Source organism: Aythya fuligula, chromosome 2, assembly GCF_009819795.1.
Source record: "Aythya fuligula isolate bAytFul2 chromosome 2, bAytFul2.pri, whole genome shotgun sequence".
Classification (NCBI taxonomy): domain Eukaryota; kingdom Metazoa; phylum Chordata; class Aves; order Anseriformes; family Anatidae; genus Aythya; species Aythya fuligula.
This window is the reverse complement of record NC_045560.1, coordinates 95,263,340-95,288,413: the sequence shown is the minus strand read 5'-3', so window position 1 is coordinate 95,288,413 and position 25,074 is coordinate 95,263,340. Positions and strand designations below refer to the sequence as shown.

The window sequence follows — 25,074 nt, the reverse complement described above, 5'->3', positions numbered from 1 at the left end:
CATGATTAAAAACAATGTCAATGCTGAGCTGATCTAAGCTGACAATGAAAAATGCTGACTTTATGACACAGACCAAAGTTAAAATTCATTTCATCCTTGTAATTAGGGATAGAAAAGGCCTATTATTTAACTGCTCTAGGGCCCCAAATCCTTTGGCAAAGATAAGCAATTTGCAAAACCACTGAAGATACAATTCTACACCAAATGACTGGAATATGCAACTGCCAGACTTTGGGAGGTCATGATTTCAGAGAATAATCTGTGCTGTACACCCTGAAGGGAATTCTTGTGCTTTTAGTTGTGCTGGGGGGAGGGAGGAGAGGAAGGAGGTGGTCCCCGTCAAAAAGGTGGGGGATCTAGTTTAAAGTAGAGCAGAAATCATATATTCTGTGCCTACTCATTCCTTAACACCAACTGCCCATATATCACTCTGGGTGTTATTCTTAATAGACCCTCTTCCACCACTCTTTCAGATGACTCTCTCTTAATACACTGCATATATTTCTGTATACAAGGTGACTGAACACAAGTTTTAATATCCCAGGTTAAAAAAGTGCAGACAGAAGCCACATAGGACTGCCACGACATCGAGACATTTTTTCCCGTTGTATCTCTCTCTCTCTCTTAAAAAATAGAAAACAGTTGGGTAATTCTTATTTGTTGCCTAAGGCTTTAAAATTTTTAGTTTTTAGATTTTTAGATTTTAGTTTTTAGATTTTTATTCTGCAGCTATGGAAACTAGAATCCCTTTCCCTTCCCTTCCCTTCCCTTCCCTTCCCTTCCCTTCCCTTCCCTTCCCTTCCCTTCCCTTCCCTTCCCTTCCCTTCCCTTCCCTTCCCTTCCCTTCCCTTCCCTTCACGAAGATCAAGATTCTCACTTAGTCATACACTTTCAAGAGCTGGAGCTTAAAGAGGAAACACTATCACCATATGCACTTAAACAACTTAAGGATGAAGGAAATTGATTTTGTATAGATGAACAACTGAAAGAAAATGAATTAAAGGTAACGGTAAACTTTTGGCTTTCCTGATTTCTCTGGTTTAGGACTGCCTTTAGTATTTCACTATCTTTTCTTCCTCTGTCCATTAAGCATGCCACTTGAAAAATGTCCTTCATTCTCAGAGTACTGTCTGCCACTGCAGATGCTACTGAATAAGTTGCACTGGGATGATCTGACTGCCTTCAAAATTGAATTTACATTAGCCAGAAGCAGTTTCTAAGTAATTTTCACCTTCTTAGACCTCAAACAGGAACTCAGAAGTCTGAATAAGTGATGCCTGAGCACTTTCCATTCAGAAAACCACAGAGAAAAAAAGACAAATATATCTCAAGTGCCTCGCACAGCACTCTCTGATTGGTTCATTAGAAAACAAAAGCAGCTACCCGGTTGTCAGTGAGAGCCAGGAGGGGTTAGCTCAGGACCTTTGCCCACCTGCAGCAGAGAAATGACTTCCAATTACAGAGCTCTAAGCTGCAGGAGGACATCCCATTGCTGCTGTGAAGAGGCTCAGTGAGGAGGTCACTGCTGCCAGCTGCTTGCCTTTCTCTCTGCCAGAGGTGACTCCCTCCTCAGACCTCCCATATCTGTAATCACTTCACATCCTGTCTCCCTCAAAATTACCTGGGTAGGCTTAAACAATTCATGCATTTTAGCAAACATTGTTCAGCTGCGGGCAGAAAGTACAGCATGACTTCCACTGCTGCATTTTTTTTTCCAGGATGCTAGAAACTGCATCTCTTTACCTAGAAGTTTGTTTTGTTGGCACTTACACACTGTGGTTTTATTGAGTACCTTCATCATTACGCTTTAGTGGCAATATTCCTCCACTTGCTTACAACTTGGTGTCAGGACTGCTGTTCACCCCACATTTTTCAATTCCACTGTTGTCTTCTCATTGTTAGAAAACATATTTTATGCTCCACAAAGAAGTAAATGTGGTTTAATAATGACTTACAAGAACTGGCAGAGGTACTCTAGTCAATTTACTGAAGAGCTCTGAAAAGGTAAGGGTAGATCTTAAAAATCTACTGCTATTTTCCATGCTTCTGTTGTTGGGACTGTGAAACAAGACTAGTCACTTTTGGCTTTGTATGTGAGCAGGGTGTAAAGAAAATAAAGCCAAAAAGCAAATTAAAATGATCACATCATCTGCTGGTTATACATGAAAAAGTTCTCCTCACAATACCAGGAAGTCTAAGTCATGACTTCTCATAGTTACATTTGGAGAGGAAGACCTTTTTTTTTTTTTAAAAAAAAAGAAAGCCAGTAAGATTCTCTTTTGATTTATACTACTGTGAATCAGAAGAAAGTCCCTTTACTACAGATTGATTTCCATGCAAGCAAAAGCAAGAACTGAATCTCTAGCAGATTGGTCTCTCTGTAGAAATGGAAACAAGCTCCAGTTTCAAGATTGGAATATGTTTGCTAGGCTTCACAGAAACTACTATCTCTCTCTCTTTATCAGGATATAATGAACTATATCTTTTCTTTAAACCAACATTCCTTAAAGCCTTGTGCACCTCTTTTTGAAAACCTTTCCTTTGAATCTGTGGTTTTAATCTCAAGCTTAATGCTTGAATAAAACCAACTTCATAGAAGTAATGTTTTCCCCTCTAGCAGATGAACTCTGTTTTGCTTTGCATTTACTTGCAACATGCCTTTGAAACCTGTTTTTTTTTTTTTTTTTCTTTTTTTTCTTTGTGCTGCTTTTACATAGGGAAAAACTAACACTAGGAAACATTGGAGTGGGGTGACAACTGACAGAATGTGGGCATATCTGACATGCAAATGAATGCTCCCAGTCCATTTACAGCAATAAGTAAAGACTGTTTTCTGGCTCAAAACAGAAAAGACTTTCCGAGCAAGCTGGGGTGCCTGCAGAGAGAGAACTTGCTAATGTGACTAGGAAAAAGGGATTGCTTATAAGTGGGGACTATTGATTCTGGTGCTGTCGTTCATTATTTTTTTTCTAATATGCTACTCTGGAATGTACAGGCAAAGGTAGCAATAAATGAAGATATTACTGTATGGTTTTTTCTCAGCTTGGCTTTAGGTGAAACTCTCACTATCTATCAATCATTCATGTAGAAATAATTTCATTGAAAAATGTCAAATAGAAGTCAAATAGAATAAGACTGTAGGATTCTAAGCATAACAAAATTAGCCAATCCAAAATAAATAAATAAATAAATAAAACCCACAGTGTATTACTGATGCATTTTTCCTGCAGAACCAAGTTCAGTCCTGATATGCATGCTCTTTTCATTTCCCTATAGCTGCCAGAGAACAGCTTGTCCCTTGAAGAATAGAAAGGGAGAAAAGTTCAGGACCTGATGAAAAGGGGTAATAAAAGCTAAAAAGAAAATTTTTATAGCAGTTTCTTCCATTATTTTATTGACAATGCCTGCTATAAATGTTGTGGAAAAGTTAATCTTAAAACTGCATGATGGAGCTTTCTGTTATTGCATGTGTGGGCTCCTCTGGAATTACAGTGGTGGCTGATACCCTGTGCTGCAGCTCCTGCAGGGACAACCCCAGGTGACACAGCCCAGCTTGCTCTGCCTCTGAAGTGGCTCCAGGTATAAATCCAAATAACACCAAGAGTGTTCTAGTTTATGGCAGCTTCTAGGGATGTGTAGTAAAAGCCTCAGTAACTTTTATCTCTGCAGTAACTTGCGTGGTAGAAATAAATTCTGCCTTCACAAGGTCTTCCCTTCTTCTGACTCACTGGTGGCAGGGGTGCAGTGGGCCCTTTTGGGAAGCTCTGGCTGGTGCCCATGCTGGGCTATTTCTTTGCTGGAACCGTGCGGCACAACCTTGCTCTTAACATAGCACCACAGCTATAAGCAGAAGTCTCCTTTTTCCAAACATCAGCCTGGAAAACTCACCCTCAACTCCAAGCCTCAAGCTAGGCTCTTTGCTGAGTGTCACCACCAGTTACAAGAAGTGCCCAAGCTAAAAAAAGTACTCACCTACAGCCACGTCCCTGCTTTACACCAGGCTGCGATGCAGCTCTGTTGCTCAGGCAAGGTGATCAGATACAGCAAAGAGCAAGCTGGGAGAGAAGTTCATGTTGTGAGAGCTAAGGTAGCTAGCAGATGCCATGATTCAAAATGATCTGAGGAAGGTATTAAGTAAAGTTAAGGGGATGCTTTATATGTACATTTTATACCCAACTGGGGAAGCCGTCTGAGGTCCCAGAGCCACAGTCCGTGGAGCACATGGAGAATTGCCTGACCACACAAAGCTAGCTAGCAGTGCTGAAAAAAACTGTATATATATATAAATTAAACCATAAACTACAAACCACGTTTTCCTTGTTGCTTTTATTGCATGGCCAATTGCTGTAGATGTCTCAGGGACAGTACAGGTTTGTGAACAAGAGATGAGTATCTTGGATAATATCTCTCCTTAAATGAGACCTACTGAATTAAAAATGTGCTATAAAGAAGGAGTCACCATGCCAGCAAAGAGTGGACTGTGCTAGGAACTGTTCCTGTTAATAACTAACCATGAACTCCCAAAGCTATGGCTTTGCCCAAGATCAGGCAGTTATAGGAGTGCTCAGCTGTGTCTGCCTTTTCCGTCTAAATAGGTTTTAGACACCTAAATTTAATGTTTGGCTCCTAAATCCATGTTTGAGGTAAATGGCAGGGGTGGGGAGGGATGGGAAGAATCAGATAACATCTTTTGGCACTCAGCTATAGGCTGGGAGTTTTGACTCTGAACAATTTTTACAGATCATAAATCTACTGAAGTGTGCTATGACATTAAAGTTTCATTAGGCCTTGTTTGAGATGCATTGCATAAATCCCATGTTATTATCTGTCCTCTGAAGTGCAGAGCTCTGGAGTTGTGCAAGCAATAGCAACAGGGACACAGTACATCACGTGCACTACATCATCTATGTGAACTCTTGCAGAACAGCATGATGTTTTGCAAAGAATATTGACACAGGATTCAGCCATGTCCACAAGAGCAGTGGCAAATGATCAGCTATGATTTTTAGCTCCAAGTCAGCTGTTTATTTTAGCATTTCTCTTCACTGTATTACTCCCTCTCTCTCAGCTCACATTTTTTACAAGGTCCAAGCTAGACAAAAGCCTTGTCATTAACTGAAAAGCAACATTGGACTGGCTTTCCCAGTTGCAGGGTGGAGATGATACGCACGGCCACTTCTAGGTCACGCTGATAAAATATTTACATCTTCTGAAGCTTGGCTGAAGTACCATCAGGGATGCATAATTTCAAGGTTCTGTACTTTAATTTACAGAAAACAATATGAAATACGTAGCTACAGAAAGCATAGCTATGTCAGTCAGAGTTAGCTTTTCTGTAGCTATAAGGGTCAGAATTTTTTTAAGTACCATTTAAGTGATGTCTGTTTGTATCTGCACAGAAGCAGCAGTGACTCAGCAGCATGAATTCTCCAAAGCCTTATTATTTTTATTGGAACGGCAAATTTAAATTAAGTACATAGGTTGACTATTGGAATGTGATGCAGTGAGAGAAATACAGATGAGATTCAGACATCAAGCTAAGGGGAGGGAAAGAGAGAGAACAAGGAGCAGAAGACAGAAATGGAGGGCCAAAAAAAGGCTGTCGAGGGTGGTTTAACGTGGTGTCTCAAAGCCTGGAGGTATGAATACCTGATGTCAGTTGAGATAGGATCAGGATACTCTGTCATACCCATATTTGGGGCCTTTGTCTTCAAGTGTGGGACCAAACTTTGAACACCTGCTGGAAATTGAGATCCAGGTCCTCCTCACTCCCAGGTCAATGCTCTAACCTATTTAATATAAATATGGCCAGGAAAAAACACCCTCACTTCTCTTCTCTTGCTTTAGCTTTAGGTGATTGGTCTATTCAGAAAACTGTGTCCAGCATCAGCAGTATGCAGAATATTTATCCTGTATGTTTAAATAGTACATAATTCAAAGCTTCTCAGTACATTAAGGCTCAGTGCATAAAGATGGTTTTAAATATGTACCCAGCAGCAGAAATGTAGAAGTTAAGGTACTGTACTGGGCTAAACTTGGGAATGCAGAGAATCTTGGATGCTGGTGTTTAAAGCAGCAGTAAAGCATCGATGTCTTCTGTAGATATAGCTACAAGTAAGTGAAGAAAGGTTGTATTTTCTCCTTGATTTCTTTGCCAGCATCCTACTGCTAATGGAGTGCAACCTGCTGTGGGAAGCATCCAGTCCTAAATTTATACCCAACGTATCTCTTGAGAATCATTTTTGTTTCTCATAGCCAAACTCAGATGGCCATTTGGCACAATGTAATGTATCTTTTTCTGCTTGAAATATTATTCATGATTTATCATTTTTCCTGGAGCATCTGACATGAGTGGAACATTCTATGTGTTCCTTTCAAACACTTGGTAAAACTGCCTCATCCCACTCACTGATGTTAGTTCTTGTTGCTGATCTCAGCCCAATAATCACACGCCTCCAGCAGCTATTTACGTTTTCCTTTTCCTCCTTTCCCCCCTTCTGTTTTTTAATTTTAAAAAGGACACTGGGAATGCTATGGAGCTCTTCCTCTCTTTTTTTGCCAAAAGTTACACAACCAAGTGTTTACGCAGGCTAAAACAAAGAACCCCATGAGAAAGTAACCTTATCCAACCAAAATTACAATAATTACAATATGCCTCAAAAGCATATATGAACCATTGCTATTATTTAAAATAATTCTTCAACAATTATATTTTTTACTCTGCCACACACAGCAATAGGAAACCTGAGCCTAGCATTGTAACAAACATGCAACTCTACAACTTCCCAATACATGGCAATTAATTTTCTTTTGTTTTTTACTTAAGGTAATAATATTCAGCTGTATGAAGTCACTGGCCAAAATTCACAAAGTAGATCTATTCTAGAGTCAGAAATGTAAGCTGGGTGTCCTGGCTTCCACTTGACTGCACTATGCACTAGATTTTATTGTTTCCCCAAAGTGAAATTCTTTTGTATATATTTCTTTGGAGAGCTGTGCAAGAAACATGGTAGGAACGACTTAGGAATATTACAGTAGTCATGAAATCCTATTTTATCCATTCCTAGGGAAGAATTTTCATATGTAAGTGCCTTCAATTCTACATTTAGAGTCCAAATCAGCACTGAAATATTTACATGTTTCTCTTCTATGTGCTTGATAGCAGTGTCCAAAAGTAGGATTTGAGTATCCTATTCAGATGAGCACATATTAAACTGGGCTTCCTACTGTTGAAGGCTGGCACAATTAACTCTCACAACTGAAGCATTCTATGACTTCTCTCCCTCCATACAGTACAGAAAACTTGGCTTCTGAACATAAATTTATTTTTAAAAGTTTCCTACTTTACCATGTCTATTACACACATAAGGCTTACAGTAAAAGACGAGATGTACAGAGAAATAACTACTTAGTGGGTACTGTATAAACTTATTATGTGACTTGCCATGCTTTCCATAATGCAACCAACACATGTAAAGCTCTATCTTACCAAGATCCGAGTGCTCTGGAACTAGACCAATAGGACTTGTGTTCAAAACCTTGGTGGGTTATACTGCTTATAGATTTCACTAACTCTCACCTTTGCTGTCTGTGAAGTTCCGTATACTGAGAATGTCATTAAGATCCTGATAGTGGTTCTGCTTAATGTATGTTGTTTTCTCAGGAGTGTCCTGAAGCTGCATTGTGACCTCTTCTAGGTCTTTGTCCAGCTGCAAAACAGAAAGGGTATGAATTGCTAAAAGCTCAAGGATCATTGCTTCAGGTACCTGCAGTACCTGCATAGCTTTCTATAAGAAGACCAGGAGGCATGTGGTCATGCAATGGCCACACAGCACCAAATATAGTGTTCTTATGGCACTACTACAATGCCACTAAAAATCATGCTACAGGCAGCAAACTGCATTCAACTGTGATATAGCATATAGAAGAATAAGCTTCAGTAGTTGAGGGTTGAAGTAAGTCCAGATGCACTGCTGAATAAGAAAGAAATGGGCATAAGAATGCCCAGTCTGAAAACCTTTCAACTAATTATTATTTATGCAGACCAATATGCTCCAAGTGCCCATGACGATGAAACTTCCTTTTTGAACCCACAGGGTCTGGGTATTTAATTTAATTTGTTGAAGCAAAGTCTAAAAAGCATATCAGGGCCCTGTGTGCACTAACACAGCAAAACTGCCCAGACTAGCCTTACCTGTGTCATTGTCATGAGCCTTGCAAGTCACAGACTGAGATCTTGTGAGTTAGTAGGCTTCATAGGAAAAATACTTCAGAAACGAAAATAGTGAATAGCCAGCAGAGCCTTTATCAAAAATTGCAAGGCTGTCATATGAAAGGCACCTGGCCAAGCTGAAGAGACTACATTTCTTTAAAAAGGCAGGGATAACTTTTGCTTTTGAAGTCATCGGTTGTCTGAGTAAACACCTTTCTGTTACATAGGCAATTGTCATTAGTTAAGATCTAGACAAAGAAGTAATGGTTTAAATAAAAAACCTTTTCTTCAAGGCATAAGAATAGTTCACAATACAGGCAAGAAAATAACAATTTTTATAAGATTATGGATATTTTGTCTCACAAAATGGGCAGTCTTCAGAGTTGATTTGCCATTTTTTGAAGTCTCCTGAGCAAGGATGGACATAATGGAAAATACCTATGTTATAGCTCAGATAGGATTCATGTATTTTATGTGCTTAGTCCTCCTCAGTACAGACTGAAAAAACTTCATGGCCTTTGTTCCGTAAAAGGTCAGCTTACACAATCATAAAGGTCCTTTCTACTTTATGAAATATGTAATGCTGTTTCATAGGCAGATGGAAGACCTGTCTAGCAAATTTTTGAGTGAATTCTCAGAGAGGTCAAGAAATAACAGCAACAGCAGTCTCTGAACTCAACCACAAACAGAAACAAAGACATCTCTTAACTGCCCTTGGGGTTGCAGGTCTCTGTTACACTTGCATGGAAAACTTGCCCTTCTACAGCTATTGCTGTATGGTACTCAGCATGGCCATATGAAGCAGCAGGGTGATTTGCCTGATACAAAGCAATAGAGGAAGTTTCACTTTAATTTGCTAAGGCACAATCTAAATTCATCACATCTGCTAAGTATTCACTGTATTAATTAGCTATTCATATAAATCATCTGTTTCCTATTATTTCAATATTTTGCTAAGGGCCAACGCCAATTTTTTCCTCTAAAAAGTAGTCAACAGTTAAGCAGACTACAGAATTGCATACAAAACTGAAAAGAAATTGCTTAGGCAGTATGGATAAAATAAACAATACCTCTGTAATTTTCATTCTCAAGCGATGGTTCTCTGACTGCAATCCTTCTAGCCGAGATGTGCTGGCCTGATTGACGCTGGTGACTGATGTTGATGTTTTTGAGTCTTCTTTCTTTTGATTTTGAGTGAACTGAAATCTTCTGTTCTGTGTGGCTGCATCTGGATTTGTTCTCAGTGTGATGAGCTGAAAGGTTTAAAAGCCTTAAGAAATCCTGTAGATAGTTTTATTTTTACAGCTCTTTCTTTTGTATCCCCAAATATTCAAAGGTAAACCAACTGTTCCTTTCTGACTTTCAAGTACAAAATTCTGGAAAGGGAGCTCTGCTTGCCATATATAGTACTTAAGGCAATTTTTGAATAACTTTATAGAATAGTTTGGATCAAAATGATCTTGCAAAGGGAACTGTTCCAAAAATTAGGAAAAACAATTTAAAATATATTAAACTGGATTTTAATTACATTAAATATATATTTTAATATTTCATCAAACATCTGTTTCTCTTTCATCAACATCTTTATACTTTCAAAGGATATCTTATTTCTTCAAGGAAAAAAAAAGCAACCCACCAAGCCCTTCACTCCCCAAACACAATGTCACATGAAATTTCTTCTTTCCTACTGTTACAAGTAACACTCAAGTAGAGAAAGGCATGAAGTAGGAGTATTAACAGAAAGAACCCTTGGGAGGTTGCACTCTGGAGATAACAGAAACTTAATTAGGTTTTAGGGACCCAAAATAAAACAAATCTGTTCAAATGTACTGAATAAGCCACTTTAAAAAAAATAAATAAAATAAAAAAAAATAAAAGGTTAAACTTACTTATATTTGTTTAAATTAAATATGTTTAAGATTTAACACCCAGTGACAATGTGAAAATATCGCCTTGACATGAGGAGAGAAAGTTACTAGCTGTTTGGCAAGGGGAGAGAGATTCTTGGAGTACTCTGGAGAGCACAGAATTTGCAATTACTTGTCAAGCGTCATACATATATATTTGTATACAGACGCAGCTGAAGGAGCTCCCTGTCCTGAGAACATAGCTCTGGTATCATAAATCCAAAGCTGTTAAATTTTCCAGAAAGATGGAAGGGAGGAGTTATTTTGCAAGCAAAGTGCCATCAGATTTTGTGGTGTAGCTGTATTTTGTAATTGGTTCACCTTGATCTTCTCTAAGCACGGCTGTTCTGCAGCTGTGGTGGCATGAGGTAAAGACCTACCTTCTGATAGAGAGAGACATGACTGACCAGGCACCAAAGCTCTTCTTCCCTGACATGGATTTACAGACAAATTTGCAGATTGGAATGGTGAACTGTGTTTGAAGACAATAAATTGTATTTCTTTAGGTGATAAAGGGCATGGAGAAGGCTCAGGTACTCAGTACCTGCTTCACCTCAGCCTGTGCCAGTAATACTTGCTTTCAGGAATCCCAAACAGCTGAGATCCCCCTGCCAACTGAACATAAATCCATGCGTCCTGACAAGGTGCATTCCCAAGGACTGGCAGTGCTGATGTCGCTGTGAGGCCACTCTCAATTATCTTTGGAAGGTGATGCTGACCAGGAGAGGTTCCTGAGCAGTGGGAGAAAGGAAATATCCCACCTCTGTTCAAGAAAGATGAGAAGGAAGATTTGGGGAACTACTGGCCAGTCACCTCTACCTCAGTCCATGGAAGGTGGTGTATCACGTCATCCTGGGATCCTTTTCCAAACGTATTAAGAACAAGAAGGTGATTGGAAGCAGTTATCATTAATTTATGAACGGGAAATCCTGCCTGATCAACCCAATAGCTTTATTTTGTGAGATGACAGGGCTGGTAGATGAGGGGAGAGAGATTTTTCTTGATGTATGCAGGAGTTTCCAAGTCAACTCCCATAACATCCTCACAGACAAACTGTTGAAGTAGGGACTAGGCAGGTGGACTGTGAGGTGGATTGAAAACTTAACCTTCCAGGCTCAAAGGATCGTGAAAGCCAGTCACTATTGTTGTACCTCACGGGTTCATACTAGGATGCCTACCACTTAGCATATTATTAATGACCTAGAAGATGGGACAGAGCACACCCTAAGAAACTTTGCAGATGATCAGGAGCAAAGGAAGAGCTGATACTGCAAATGGTTGCACTGTTATTCAGTGGTACATCAAGAGGCTGGAAAACAGGGCTGACAGGGATCTCCTGAAGCTGAGCACAGGAAAATACTAAGTCCTACACTTGGAGAGGAAGAAACTCCACTCCCACTCCTGCAGCCTGGGGGCACACCAGCTGGAAAGCAGTTTTGTGAAAAAGGCTCTGAGGATTATGGTGGACACCAAGTGGAACATGAGCCATCAATGCACTCTTGTGGCAAAGGTGTCCAGTACCCTGGGCCAATGGAGGTGATTATTCCTCTGTACTCTGGTGAGAGCACACCTGTATCAGAGCCTCCAAATCTGGGCTCCCCAGTACAAGAGGGGTACGAGCATAGTGAATAAAGCCACAAAGGTGCTGAAGGGATTGGAGCCTCTACGATATAAGCAGAAGATTGTTTAGCCTTGACATGGCAAGGCTCAGGGGAGATTTTATTAATGTGTGTAACACACGATAACAAAGAGTAAATGAAAGGACAGAAACCACTAACTGAAAAACAGGTTATTTCACTTAAACATCAGAAGAAACTTTACTGTGAGGGTGGTCAAACAACGGAATAGGTGCTCTGAGAGGTTGGGAAGTATCCATCTTTGGAGTTATTCAAACCCAACTGCTCAAGGCCTTGAGCAACTTGCTCTGCCTGAATTTCCCTAAAGCCCCCAGTCTCTCCCTTCCCCCAGTTCTATGATTCTAATTAGGCTGGTTATAATGACTGGTGTATCTAACTCCCAGGCCAAAAACTCCATTAAATTGAAGTTAAAGGTGAAGAACAGTAATTACAAGGCTTCTTAAATTATTAGGCAAAAGTGTTACAAGATAAAAGCTCTGCAATTTGATGTGGTCTAAGTTCAAACTGAACATAAGACAGAAGTATAACTTTCCATCAGTTGACTCAACTTTATTTTGGAGTTCATAGCTAAAGAAGGGATATTTTGCCACAAGGATGTATGCTGTAATGAATTCATTCACATAGCGTGGATTTGATGGAAAAGCCCGTGGGTGATATGATGATATTGTTTCACAGTGTACAAGGGATGAAGTTAGATGAGCATTTGTTCTTTTGAGCAGAAAATCAGTGGAACTTTTTTTTTTTTTTTTTTTTTTTTGCCTTGCATCTGTGTGGTTCCAATTTCTACAAAGAGTCAAAGCTCGATATCTTATCTACAAAGAGTCAATACCAAATAGACAAAAAATGCTATCAATACACAAAAATAGTGTTTTATTCCCTGGTCCCTGGAACTGATTTTGCCTTGCTGCTCTACTGGAAACTGGATGTGAATTAACATGTTATGCCATTGCAGTAGAGGATGGTATGCACTCAGTGGGTGACTACAAGTGAATGCAATGTTCTATTTCAAAAAGGAAGGAGCAGAAAAAATATGAGGACGAGAAAGTTTGATAGATATGATATGGATAAACATGGCAAAATTACTTCATTAAGAGAAAATACATTTTAGGATTGCTTCTTTTAAAGAAGTGAGGTTTATGTTGAAAAATATTACAGACCTATTCTCCATTAAAAAGATAATTAGGCATAATAGTTAATTTCCAATAGGAAAAAATATACATAATATATGCCTGAATTTTACAGATTGTTTCTACAAGATATTCTTGTACCCAGAAATATTTTAAAAAATGATTGATTTTTTTTTTTTTGATTTGATAACGACAACATCCATGGTTATTGTAAGTAGCGTGCAATATAATGGATATCAACATTTGTATTTGAGGACACCTTTAAATAGAGAGAAGAATGAACAATTTGTCCCTGATCTAATTCTACTATGAGATTTTCCTCACGTTTTTCTGAGGCACCTGGTTCTTTACAAAATGGCAGAGGAAGAGGTGGGCCTTTAAGTGGAGCAGTACTGTAATTGCCACAGTATACGTAAATAGGACTAATAGAACTGACAGGCAGTAATGGAAAAATGTCATGTTTCTTTCTCTTGTTTGCCTACATAATTGAATAGTTGCCTGTTCAGATCCATAAAGAGATTGTGGGGAAAAAAAATGAATTCTATCACTGTAGGACCTAGAGACAGCTAAAGATTAGTTAAAAAAAAAAAAGTGTTTTACTTTGTATTGGAGAGAAACAGAAGTACTCACATGGCCCAAGAGCATAGTTTATTGCTTGCGTCTGTATGACCATGGTTAAATAAATAAAGAAGTGCAAGCTTCCAAGTCTTCAGCATGTTTCCTGTTCTTGATGAGCCACAGGCTTTAGAATTTAATCAACAATCTTCCTATGTCACCCAAACTGTACCAATTGATTACAACTATTAATTATAATTACAATTGATTACAATTAGGGGACAGATTTGGTGCCTGTCTCACACTGAAGTCTTACCTAGATGTACAACCTGGTTGTTCCTGGATCTAATATTCCGTGGGGTCCAGGCAGGCAATCATGAAATCTAAGCTGCAGAAGGTTGCAGGAGAGAGTGCTTGCCAGATGTCCTGCTGCAATTGTGGCAAAGCACAGCAAGAAGAAATGTAGGGCAAAATATATATGTGTGAGAAGAAAAATTGTCCAGCTGTGGAAATACTCATATAGATATGGGAAGTACTGCATTCCAGCTCTTGGTTTGACCTTTTTTTTTTTTTTTTTTTTTATATATACCTCACCCAATGACGATTTATAATGCAAAATAGCTAAGCATTTGGAAACCTGACAATACATGGAATGGTATAAAGTACTTTATGCTAGGAGACTAGGGTTCACATTTGCATTTTGAGTAGAGAGAACTGAGAAGAAAAATGAGGGCAGGGTAGTTGTGGGTTAAAAGAGGAGCAGATGAAGGGGTTAAAAGAGGAAACAGAAAAGTCATTTCAGAGCCTGCAGCAGCAGAATAGAAGGATGGGCAAAGGAGCATGAAAGCAAAGGGTCAGAAGAGCATGTCACAGCATTAATAATATTTTCTCTTTGAAGAGACTTCTGAAATTCTGTGGAGGTATTTTTGGCAGCAGAGCTTTAGTATGCATTTTCATACAGCTCACACATTTAAATCTTGCAGTATTTTTAAGTACTCTTCTTTGCTGTGTTTGTGAATTTTCCTTAATTTAGAAATAAGTTGTGATTTTTCCCTAGGATCCAGAATAAGAATGTGACTATTTATGTCTGTGCAGCTTTTTAATTTTTAAGAAGTGAATTGCAGAACTTATAAAAACATCCGGGTTGTAAAAACAGTCCTGTAGAATGAATTGCACTTTTTTGTTGCATATCGGAAGTTGGCTTCTGTTGCTTGTCTGTGCCTCTTATTTCTCTCAGAGGGAACACACAGAGATAAATTCCCGCTCCTAGAACCATCACTAGGGATGCCAGTTAACACCAACACGTGTTCACTATAATTTGCTCAATTCATTCACAAATATTTTATCACTACTCAGCTGAAAAGCTTAAAAACTGAGATTCTAAAGGTAAATGGACCTGCACCTTGAATCTTGCCTTGCAAATGTTCCTGACATCAAACTGCATGTGCATCTGATTTGGGGTGATATGCTAGGTTTATGTAAGTCATTTAAAATGACCACAATTATATATTTTACCACAAAATATGACATGCATTCTCCAGAACTTTTGTTTTAGCTAAGGCAATCTTATGTAGAAATCAGCTTTCTCTTAATTTCTCTGTCATACTTGTGTTTAAAGCTTAATTCTGAAGTAAAATGACCAAGTTCAAGCCCCCTGTGGGTATCTTAGTTCTTTAAACAACACAAAATACACATATCCTCAGAGCCAAAAGGAGCAAAAAGAGATGAGAGCATATGCCTTACAGTCCATGCCACACTTAGTCCTTTAATGTATCAATTATTAAAAATATCTTTAGTGTTAGCATCTGCAGTGTATGTACAGTGTTTTTTTTTTTTTTTCTGAAGTGCTGATAGATCCTATTTTACTACCAGATTTGTATACCCTTAGAGGTTTCAGCATAGTTAACCTTATAACATGCCAGTAAACTCCAAAGGTCTTACTGTTTTGTAAAAATTGAAGAAAATATTCTGTTTAATTTATTTAGGGCTCATAAGAAACGTGGCAGAGTAGACAACTGGACCTGTCCCTCCTGAATCTCCACAAAGCAACTTTTCCAGAAAGTTTCTATTCCACCGAAATAACAGAAAGCAACTTTTGTTTTCCCAGTCACACATTCAGGAAAGGTGTAGGCATTTCAAATGCATGTCTTCACATTCCTGTAATATTTTATTTTCTACTTTCTCTAAAATCTCACAAAGCTTTGTTCATCATCTCAGAATACACTATAGACTGGCTTGGCTTAGAATTCACACATGTCCCATGTGTTTGAAAAGGTAATGAACTTTTACATATTAAATCACAATTATAAAATAGAAGAAAAAAAATATCCAGATCCATGCTAAACAAATTCACCTACCTTAGGTACAAACACAAGGCAGAGGGTAATGGTACTGCAGAATATTATGACTAAAGCAACAATACAGAACTGCACGTTGGGTTGGTCCCGAGTAAGGAATGAAACAGCAGCACCAATAATGCACATTATGCCCACGTTGTATACACTCATTCCGATGTATTTGCTATCGTTCAAAGCAGGAATGCTGACATTTCGTGTCTCCCAGGCTAAGAAACAACCGAATAACTGAAATAGTAGAAGAAGAAAAAGATGGTGATTAAAAGAAGAATTGGTTAACATCTAGGAAAAAAAATAATAAACTGGTATATGTTCCAACTTGATAAATACAAGCAATATTACAGTACAGAGATATACACCTACTTTTTATATGATATCTAATTACTGTTTCATTTTTTTTTTTTTTGCTCAGCAGGATGGATTCCTGCTTTCACAAGAAAAATATTAAACTTGGAAGTAGTGGTAGTAGTAGTAGTAGTGATGGGAGCAAATTTCTCTAATGTTATGGATGTTTTCATTGTACACTTTTAGTTATTTTTGAACATAGTTCTTCCTGTTTGTTTTCAAGGATTCCAGTAAAGATCTAAGATGTACTATTCTTTTAGTTATTGTTAGCAGCTGTTCTCAATATACTCTTATCAATCCAGTTATTCATTGTATGATTATCACCTACATTAATAAGCAGCAGTGCCGAGATATGTCCCACAACAGACGAATAGCCAATGTATAAAGTCACCATAGTTGCTCAGACTGCAATTATATTGTTTTTTATTGTAGTGGGAGTTGGTAATGGCCTTTCAGTTGAAGTTGTCTGATGATTTCTGGCATAAAGCATTCTAGTGGCAAATTTTTAATTGCTTGTTTCTTTGGCATATTTTTAAGTTCTAGCCCCATTTTTATTTGCAATACGCCTTTGAAAATCAGCACGGTAAAGTCTTTGGTATAAGGAAATCTTCTTCATCCCTTGAAAGTTAATTGGATTTTTCTACAACATGAATGACTGCAAAAGATTATTTTCTTTCTGTTGTGTTTCTCAGGGAAATTCTGGCAACACAGGAAAATCATAAATGAAGTCAAGGCATTGTAAATCGTTAGTCCAGCCTACAGTCTAGGCAAAGCCCAGCAAATGTGTATGGTGCCCTGGGAAGAACAGTAAAGAGCAGATGGTGTCTGAAGGGAAAGACAGAGTGAGGAACCATCATCAAGACCCAAGACATGGTGTTTGTATTATTTAGCTTTTTCTGAAAATACTGCATAGACAGACAGGAAGGAAAAAGTAAAAAAGATGCACTCCCACTGATCTTGCTACCGTTCCTTCCAGATCACCACTGATATTTCATAGGGATAATCTTTTATCTTAAACAACTGCAACCCATGTGGTAATCCAGAAAAGTAGAGATCTGTGATGATGCCTCTTGGGGGTTAATTACAGTTGCCTAGTAAAAACTTAACATCTGCTTTTTACCTGTGGGAAAAAAAAACTTTTAAAAATTCAAAGGCAAATAACCAGGACTAGAAGAATGTTGTCCGGTTGCAAAGGCAAGCACGAGAGAGTTAGGAATTGACAGATTTATGTTTGCTTTGCAAACTTGGTTTTACCCTTATGTTTCAACTCTGGTAATGACCAGACATTAATAATTGCACGTTTCCTTTATAATTTGCTCTTTTTTTTCTAAACTCAGCTAACAACAGTAACAAACCCAACTGTTTGTGACTCATTTGCTTTGCACTCCCACAGAAAGTAGCAGGCTGCAGCCACCTACCTCCTTACCTAGACTCTTCAATCCTGGACTGACTGCTGAACTGCTACCCTTGTCCTCCCATTGTTGAGGTTTACTGATACTTCACTTAACTCTCTTGCCTACAGCACATGTTACCATGTTACCATGCCACATGTTCCTGGCTGAAATGCTCTGGCAGATTATGCATCTAGTCTCAACCTATGGAGTGTGGTAGGCTGGAAGTACTGCCTTTATAGGGCAGGCAAGCCTCTTGCTCATCCACTTTCCACTGCTTCTGTCACTGCCACAACCTGAGTCAACACTTGTAGGCAGAGGTGACCCTCTAGCAGCAACAGCAGCAGCAGTTGCCTTTGAAATCCTTACTGAAACCTTCTTTGGCATCATTCCCAACTTTCCGTCTCTTCATGTTCCTGCAGGATATGGTATTCTCCAAGTCCTTGGCTCCTTGCCATAGGCCTACCTCTTTTATTTTACCCGTCTCCTCTTGTAGGACCAAAGTCCAAACCTGCTCTTGAGGGGTCAAGGTAAATATAGACGGCTACCTGGAGAATAGAGGTGTCTCAGAGTCCTTTTGTAAGGACTTAGGTGGGGAAGCTGTGTATTGAGCTGGGTAGCCTTGAGCAGCAGCACAGCACCTAATGGATTTTCTAGATCCCATCAGGTAAGAAATGTGATGCTTCCAATAATGAAGAATGCAAGCATTATTTCTCCGAATTTTGAGTCTGGCTCTGTGCACAAATGGAGCAGAAAACCTACAGACTTCTCTACAGGCTTTTGTTTTACAGAAGCAAATTGTCAACAGTATTGATCTGGTTGCACTGGGGACCAACACTGGCAATGCCTTTTTCTCAGGCTACAAACGTATCCCTCCCAGAAACTCCACCAAATCAGCAGCTGACTATTCTGCATTCCCTGCACTCTTGCTGCTGTGAAGCTCAGCTGTGTTGCAGATTGATGCTTCACCGGTGCCTGAATTGACAAACAGGCTGGGCTGGGCTGAGCTTTTTGAGGGGTAGGAAGGACACCGGTCTGTGTGTGTCTATAATATGTTTGAAAAGGGATGAGACCCTGAGTAACTATTTTAGTTATAACACAGACGCCTCTAACCATAGTGACCACGTTTATGGGCCAGTGTATACTTGGCAGAATTTCTGTTTTCTGCTACAATCATTAATGAGATTTTTAGGGTTGTGGGTCATCCCTTGCTCTCCCCCCACTTCTTCCAGTACGAACAGACTCTTTTCCAAAAGCATTATTCTGGGAACACAGCCAACATACTTAAATGAGGCCAGCACTTATTACAAATAATGGGCATGAATTTATAGCTAAGGCAGTTAGAAAGCTATCTAAAATATCAATTATAATGGAAAAAGATCTTTTGAACAGTGTCGTGGGTGTTAAGGTTTGACCCAGTCTCATTTATAATTAAAAACAGCATGGAAAATGGTTAAGTATCTTCCAGCTGAAAGGAAGATATTTATTTACTTGATAACTAAAGAAAGAGAGAGGCTCTTGCAGCAAGTGGGTTTCCTCTGAATGATGCACTATAAATTCGAGAGCATTGTTTTTAATTTTTATTGGCATTTTGGGTAAAATATTTGCCTCAGAAACAGAACTGTGCTTTTCTAAAAGTCACAGCTCATCCTTGAGACTCAAACATGAATAAAAACAGAGAATTTTCCACAGCCTGCTGCCAGGACAGTGGTGATCACAAAGATGCTCCTTGTTTGCCTGTTAGGAGTTTGAAGGGCTCCACAAAGCTGATGAGATTCCTCCTCTGAGACAGAGCCTTCCAGAGAGAAGATGACACTTCATTTTCCTTCCATTTGTCTTTCTCATGTTCTCCCTTCCTGAGGCTTAACCAATCTGCAGAAAGATTCACTTGCTTGACTTCAAAAAGCCTGAAACTCCCTAAAATGGCTTTGTTAAGGAATGGGATGCACATTGTCAGCGAAAGGTCCAGATTTCTATAGTTCTCTGATATAGTTTTGAATATGAAATGCATGAACTCCAGTTAAAAACACAGCCTCTCAGCAGCTCAGTTCAGCTGCTCTCTGCTCCTGGTATCTAAACTTTAAACATTAATCTTCCCCAGCTATGTAAATCAACCCCCTTATTATGCCTGGGGGCACCTAAGTCTTGAGATTGCCAAGGAGTTTAAGGACTATTTGATATTTAAAGCCTGCTGGGATTAGCAAAGCAGCTGTTTCTTCTCCTGTTGCTCCTCAAGGGCTCAAGCTGGTAAGGCTTCTCAGAGAACATCTGCCAGGTTGGCCTCCACACAGAATGCAGCATCAGCCTTCTTCACTCAAGACAACGATGTTGGGGATGATCAGTGCATTGCTTGGACACCATGGCATAGTTCTTAATTTTGGCTTAAATGTGCTCCCTTACCCCAGAGTAGAGGTTGTTTTCAGAAGGAGCTCTGGAATTTTTTTTTATTTTATTTTTTTTTTTTTTTTCCAGAGCTGTCAGATTTTATGTAATGAGAGACTGGCTGTCTTAATTACTTGGGCACTTGCGTGGGATGCTAGCTCTAATCTCTGCTGAGATTTTTGATTAAACAGTCTTTAGAGAAGGCGTGCATAAACACACCGGGATGGAGGGAGGCAGCTGTTAGTAGTGCTAATGTGCAAGATTCACAGAGGGACAGGACACATCTGTCCCCACTGTTTTATACCAGCTATCTTACGCAGCTCCTGGCTGACAGTTAAAAATCCCCTCCTGAGGCTCCTGAGGGATCCTGTGCACCACAGAAGGAGTTTGAACAACTCAGGGCAATGATTTCTCCTATAGAAATCAGTTATCTAAAGGTTAGGCAGCACAATAGTCTACTATCAAGCCCAGTGGTCTAAATCAAGTCCCTTCAGGGATCTCAACCAAAGACACGTTGAGAATGCAACTAGGCAGGCTTACTACATCATTAGAGTCATTAACTTATAAAAAATGCCTTTTCCCATTTTGGTCTACTAAATACACATCTTGTTGATGTAGGAAGTGTCATAAAATGTTGTTCTGAGCTTTTACTGAAGGTATGGGCTGTACAGGAAAGATTGGTTTGTTTGTGGGTACGCAGCTTCAATTTGGCACCACATTGATTGAGATCATTACCTTTGCAGCAGTCAACATGGTGTTTTTTAGGCTATGTTGTCAGTATGCCTAAAAAGGCAGTGAGAGGACTGTTGTATAAATTTGGGGAAAACAATGTCTGAAGAAAATGGAATTATACCACCATAAATAATGATGGAATTTTGGTCACTTCACATACTGAAGTCTTAGAGGAATAACAGGACTATGGAGAATATGCTAGTTGTGTTCATAGATTTTAACGGGCAAACTTTAATTTTTAATTATCTTTTACCAACTAAATTGTGATAGCAGGGAATAGAGTAAAAGTGTTTGTAGCTGAAGTATGGGAAAACGTTTAGCACTGTTTTAAGAACTTGACTAGCCAGTTCATGTTAAATCTTGTTCAAGAGAATTACTGCTAAACACATTGATGATTATTTACTGATCCACAGCATACATTAATACAATCAAAAGTCTAATTTGCTATTGGACTACGTAGACTGGCAGATGACAGGCAAGAGATTACTTCTCTTCCTGTCTTCCTTATTGCCCCGTGCTTACCATAAACCAGTTTGCCTATATGTTTCATTTCAAAGTCATGTTTGCTTATACTCTGAACAAGGGATATGAAACATATTAATAAAGACAAAGAAGGAAAATTATATCAAGGATATCAGATAAAAGCAGAGAAATAATACAGAAAATCAGAGAAAATCACAGTCATGTTTGCCAATAACTAGAGGTTATGGTTTTGGAAAGATTATATATTGGATTAGTCTGCAGCTTTGCAGCTAATTACTGTATCGTAGTAGCACTTACTGAGCTCAGTTGCAGATCATAGCCCTGCTGTGCCACATAAAAGCAAGCTTTTACTTCAAAGATCTTACAGCTATTTTTATATCCAGCTAGGGTGCTGGGAGATTTCCCCTCCCGCTGCCCCTTGAAATAAAGGCAGTTCTGGACTCTGGCCTGCAAATATCTCCCAGTCTGAAGTAATCGTAAAGCTGGAATTGTGGGTTTCCAGATTCATGTTCATTCATTAAATTTGTATCACAGACATAAGCATTTCAGTGAAATGGCTGCACATTTTTTCAATGAGAATTTTTCCTATGCGTCAGCACACAATGTCAAGTTAGCAAACTGAATTACAAACTACACCCTTACAGATCTCCTACCTACAAAGTACAATCTGACATTAAAACACCACTCACTCCCCTAATCAGGCAGGAGTCAGCTTTTATTTTTTTCTTTTCTTTTCTTTTCTTTTCTTTTCTTTTCTTTTCTTTTCTTTTCTTTTCTTTTCTTTTCTTTTCTTTTCTTTTCTTTTCGTTTCTTTTCGTTTCTTTTCGTTTCTTTTCTTCTTTTCTTTTTTCTTTTCTTTTCTTTTCTTTTCTTTTCTTTTCTTTTTTTTTTTTTTTTTTACAAATGTTTAATCAATTTTCATAGAACTGCTCGATATAGAAAGTACTAAAGGGAAGCTTAATATTTCTACTGAACATTAAGACAACAACTAAACATTTTTTGAATTGCAAAAGGAGATATTCAGATATTCAGCTGAAGAGCTTTTTTCTTAAAGGTCATGGTAAAGTCCTTCAAGCTGCAGGTCACTTAGTAGGGTCCTGCACAGATCAAGGTGGAACAGCAGATGTACAAAGCTGTGGACACTAACATGCATCCAGATAAAAATGTCCACTTTATACTCCAACCTTTCGAATAAACAGGTTAATAACATCTTCTGCCTTCTTTCTGTTCTGGTGATATTTGATTTTCCTCCATGTAAACTCTGATTAGTCATGAAACACATCATAGTAACAGTTATTAGCAAATATCCATTTGGAATAGCTCTATATGGTCTCTGGCAAAAGATCACCATAATCACACTTTAAAATGATCAAACATCTCTGATAAAAACAAGGGTATGTTACAATTTAAATCTATTTCTGTTCTATAAAAGTGATGCAAAGAGACACATAAGGGGATATGCAATATCTGCAGTATTTCAAAAACATATTTGAAATTTCCTTATGGTCACAGTAGGGAAAAATTATCCCACAAAACCATATGGTAACTTATGTTTAGGACACTAAAATACTGTCAATGTTTAATTAAAGATATATAAAAATCTCTGGTACCACTATAAACTACCTTCCTCCACCATAAAACTTAACTACCTTCCTCTCTAATGCTTATAAGGTGGGACAGATGGGTTGATGTTAAACGTGCCATAAATGCGTTGGAACCATGCAGTTCAACTGAGGAAGCAGTCCCTTCGCCTGAGTACTCTTTTTGATCATGAAGGGAATTAATAAAGAATGTGAGCAAATGTGTTAAGAATTACAGATGTTTTGAGATATAATTAGGAATTTTCACATAGTTTTGAGACCATTTATATATTTTTTTTCTACACAGAACATATACATGTATTCATTTGATGAGAAGATTAATTAAGAATATACAAATTATTCATATATTTATATATATATTCATTATTTATATATTCATATAAAACCATAAGATTGGGAGGTACTTCAGGAAATAGGATCACAGAATCACAGAAGGTTTGGGTTGGAAGGGATCTTAAAGACCACCTGGTTCCAACCCTTGCCATGGGCTGGGACATCACCCACCAGATGAGGTTGCCCAAAGCCCCATACAACCTGGCTTTAAATCATCAAGTACAACTTTCTGCTCAAAAGGCAGGCTCAGCTAGGAGACCAGACCAGGCTGACCATGACATTGGTCTATTAACTCTCTATTAACTATCAAAGTGAAGGAAAGGTATCTGAGAAAGAGAGGGAACAGGGGAAGTGGAGGGAATGTTTACAAACAGTAACAGAAAGATGCTTGGGTATGTGCTGTAAACTGTCTGCCCTAAACTTCATAAACGTAAAAAAGCTTTCCTCAGCTTAAAAATTGTTTTGGTTGTTGTGGAATTTGAAACAAACAAGCAATAAACTTGGCAGAAGAATAGGCAGAATTTATCAAAACTTACAAAGAAGAAACACATCCTAGCAATTATGAATTAAGGTTCTAAAACTGAAATAGTGTATTTTTATACACTACAAAAGTGTATACAGAGTTAAATTCATAATAGAAAATGAATGGCTAACAGCATTAAGAGTATAAATTAACATTTCTTTAACAAGTGTGAGAAAAAAAAGGATTCCTAAGACTGATTCATTCCTTGGAAGTTGACAAATTCAATAGTAGTGATGCATAATAAGATATTCTTAATCAATATTTTTGTCCTATTTATAAAGAGATGGAACAATGCATCCATGTCTTGCCAAAACAGTGAAACCCAGTATATTCCGACAGTTAGAGAGCTCTTGAACACACTGTCAAGACTAGTTGTCAGCAGAGATACGTGGTAGTTTGCACACAGTAGCTTTAGGAATTGATTTAGAAACTCTCTGGACTGCCGGACTTAATTGTTGATATTTATTGGATATCTGGCAAAGCTCTACTTAAGATATAAAGGGGTCGTATGGGAAAAGAGAAAATGGAACATCAGCAATTACAGAGCCATTGCTGTAATTTATATCTTAAAAAAATTAATGAAACGGCTGATACCTGAACTCAGGCAATAAATGAAAAAAAGCCATATAATTCAACATGCTATTAGTTTTTCAGTGAGATTGTAAGGCTTAACAAAGATAGTCAGATTTATGCAGCTTGCTTGGATTTATCAGTAGTGTTTGTGTAAATATAGTATGGTGATTTTAAAATAATATGTAAAAAAATCAATATAACAAATTTAAAGTGGTTGAAATCTAAGTGATAGATATCTAGAATGAGAAGACAATGAGAATGAATAGGTTTACAAAAACTCCTAACCTAATGGTATCCCACATTTACTTCTGACTTGAAATAGACTATAACAGAGTTGCTGAGAATGATACAGAGGAAGCAAAGGTGGAGATGGGTAAACAACTAATAGATGCCATTTTCATAACACAGTAAGATTTTTAGAAAAGTCACAGAAATTTGGCCACACTCAGGGTAGTTTGTCTCGCAATAAACATATCAGGTTATTTTATAGAAAGAGAGATAATATATAAGCAGAACCCACCAAGATTTGTCTAGCCAGAGCTAGACAAAATTCTGCCTATTGATTAGAGATCCTCAGGGATTCTTTCAAACTTGAAATTAAGATTGAACATTTATCACAAAGATATATTTTAGTTGAATTAGTAGTATTTTTAGCATCTTAAATCAATTACAGAGTCATGCTGTGCAACGTGTCAACCATAGTGACCAAAACAGAACACTGGAATGTGGATCACCAGAAGGAATTTGACTTCTTGTTCTTATCAGCCCTCTTAGTGACCTCTACCATGTCCCATCATGTATATCCATCAGTTTTTCATTTCTCCACCATGATATTTTTGTCCTTAGCAAGGTAAACTAAGGACCATACATTAAAAACTGTGTATCAGAAGTGGTCAGTAATAATAGTTACAGCTCTGAA

General features: G+C 38.3%; 1 protein-coding gene across 2 annotated transcripts in view; it reads right to left on the bottom strand.

The window, feature by feature from the left end:
• Positions 1-25,074, bottom strand: part of GABBR2 (gamma-aminobutyric acid type B receptor subunit 2) — a 479,128-nt gene that overhangs the window by 7,434 nt on the left and 446,620 nt on the right. For both annotated transcript variants that reach the window (XM_032180769.1, XM_032180770.1), the window contains exons 15-17: positions 15,796-16,020; positions 9,283-9,465; positions 7,580-7,709 (exon numbers count right to left, since the gene is read on the bottom strand). In XM_032180769.1, coding sequence (XP_032036660.1) covers positions 7,580-7,709; positions 9,283-9,465; positions 15,796-16,020 — 538 coding nt within the window. The remainder of the gene's footprint in view (positions 1-7,579; positions 7,710-9,282; positions 9,466-15,795; positions 16,021-25,074) is intronic.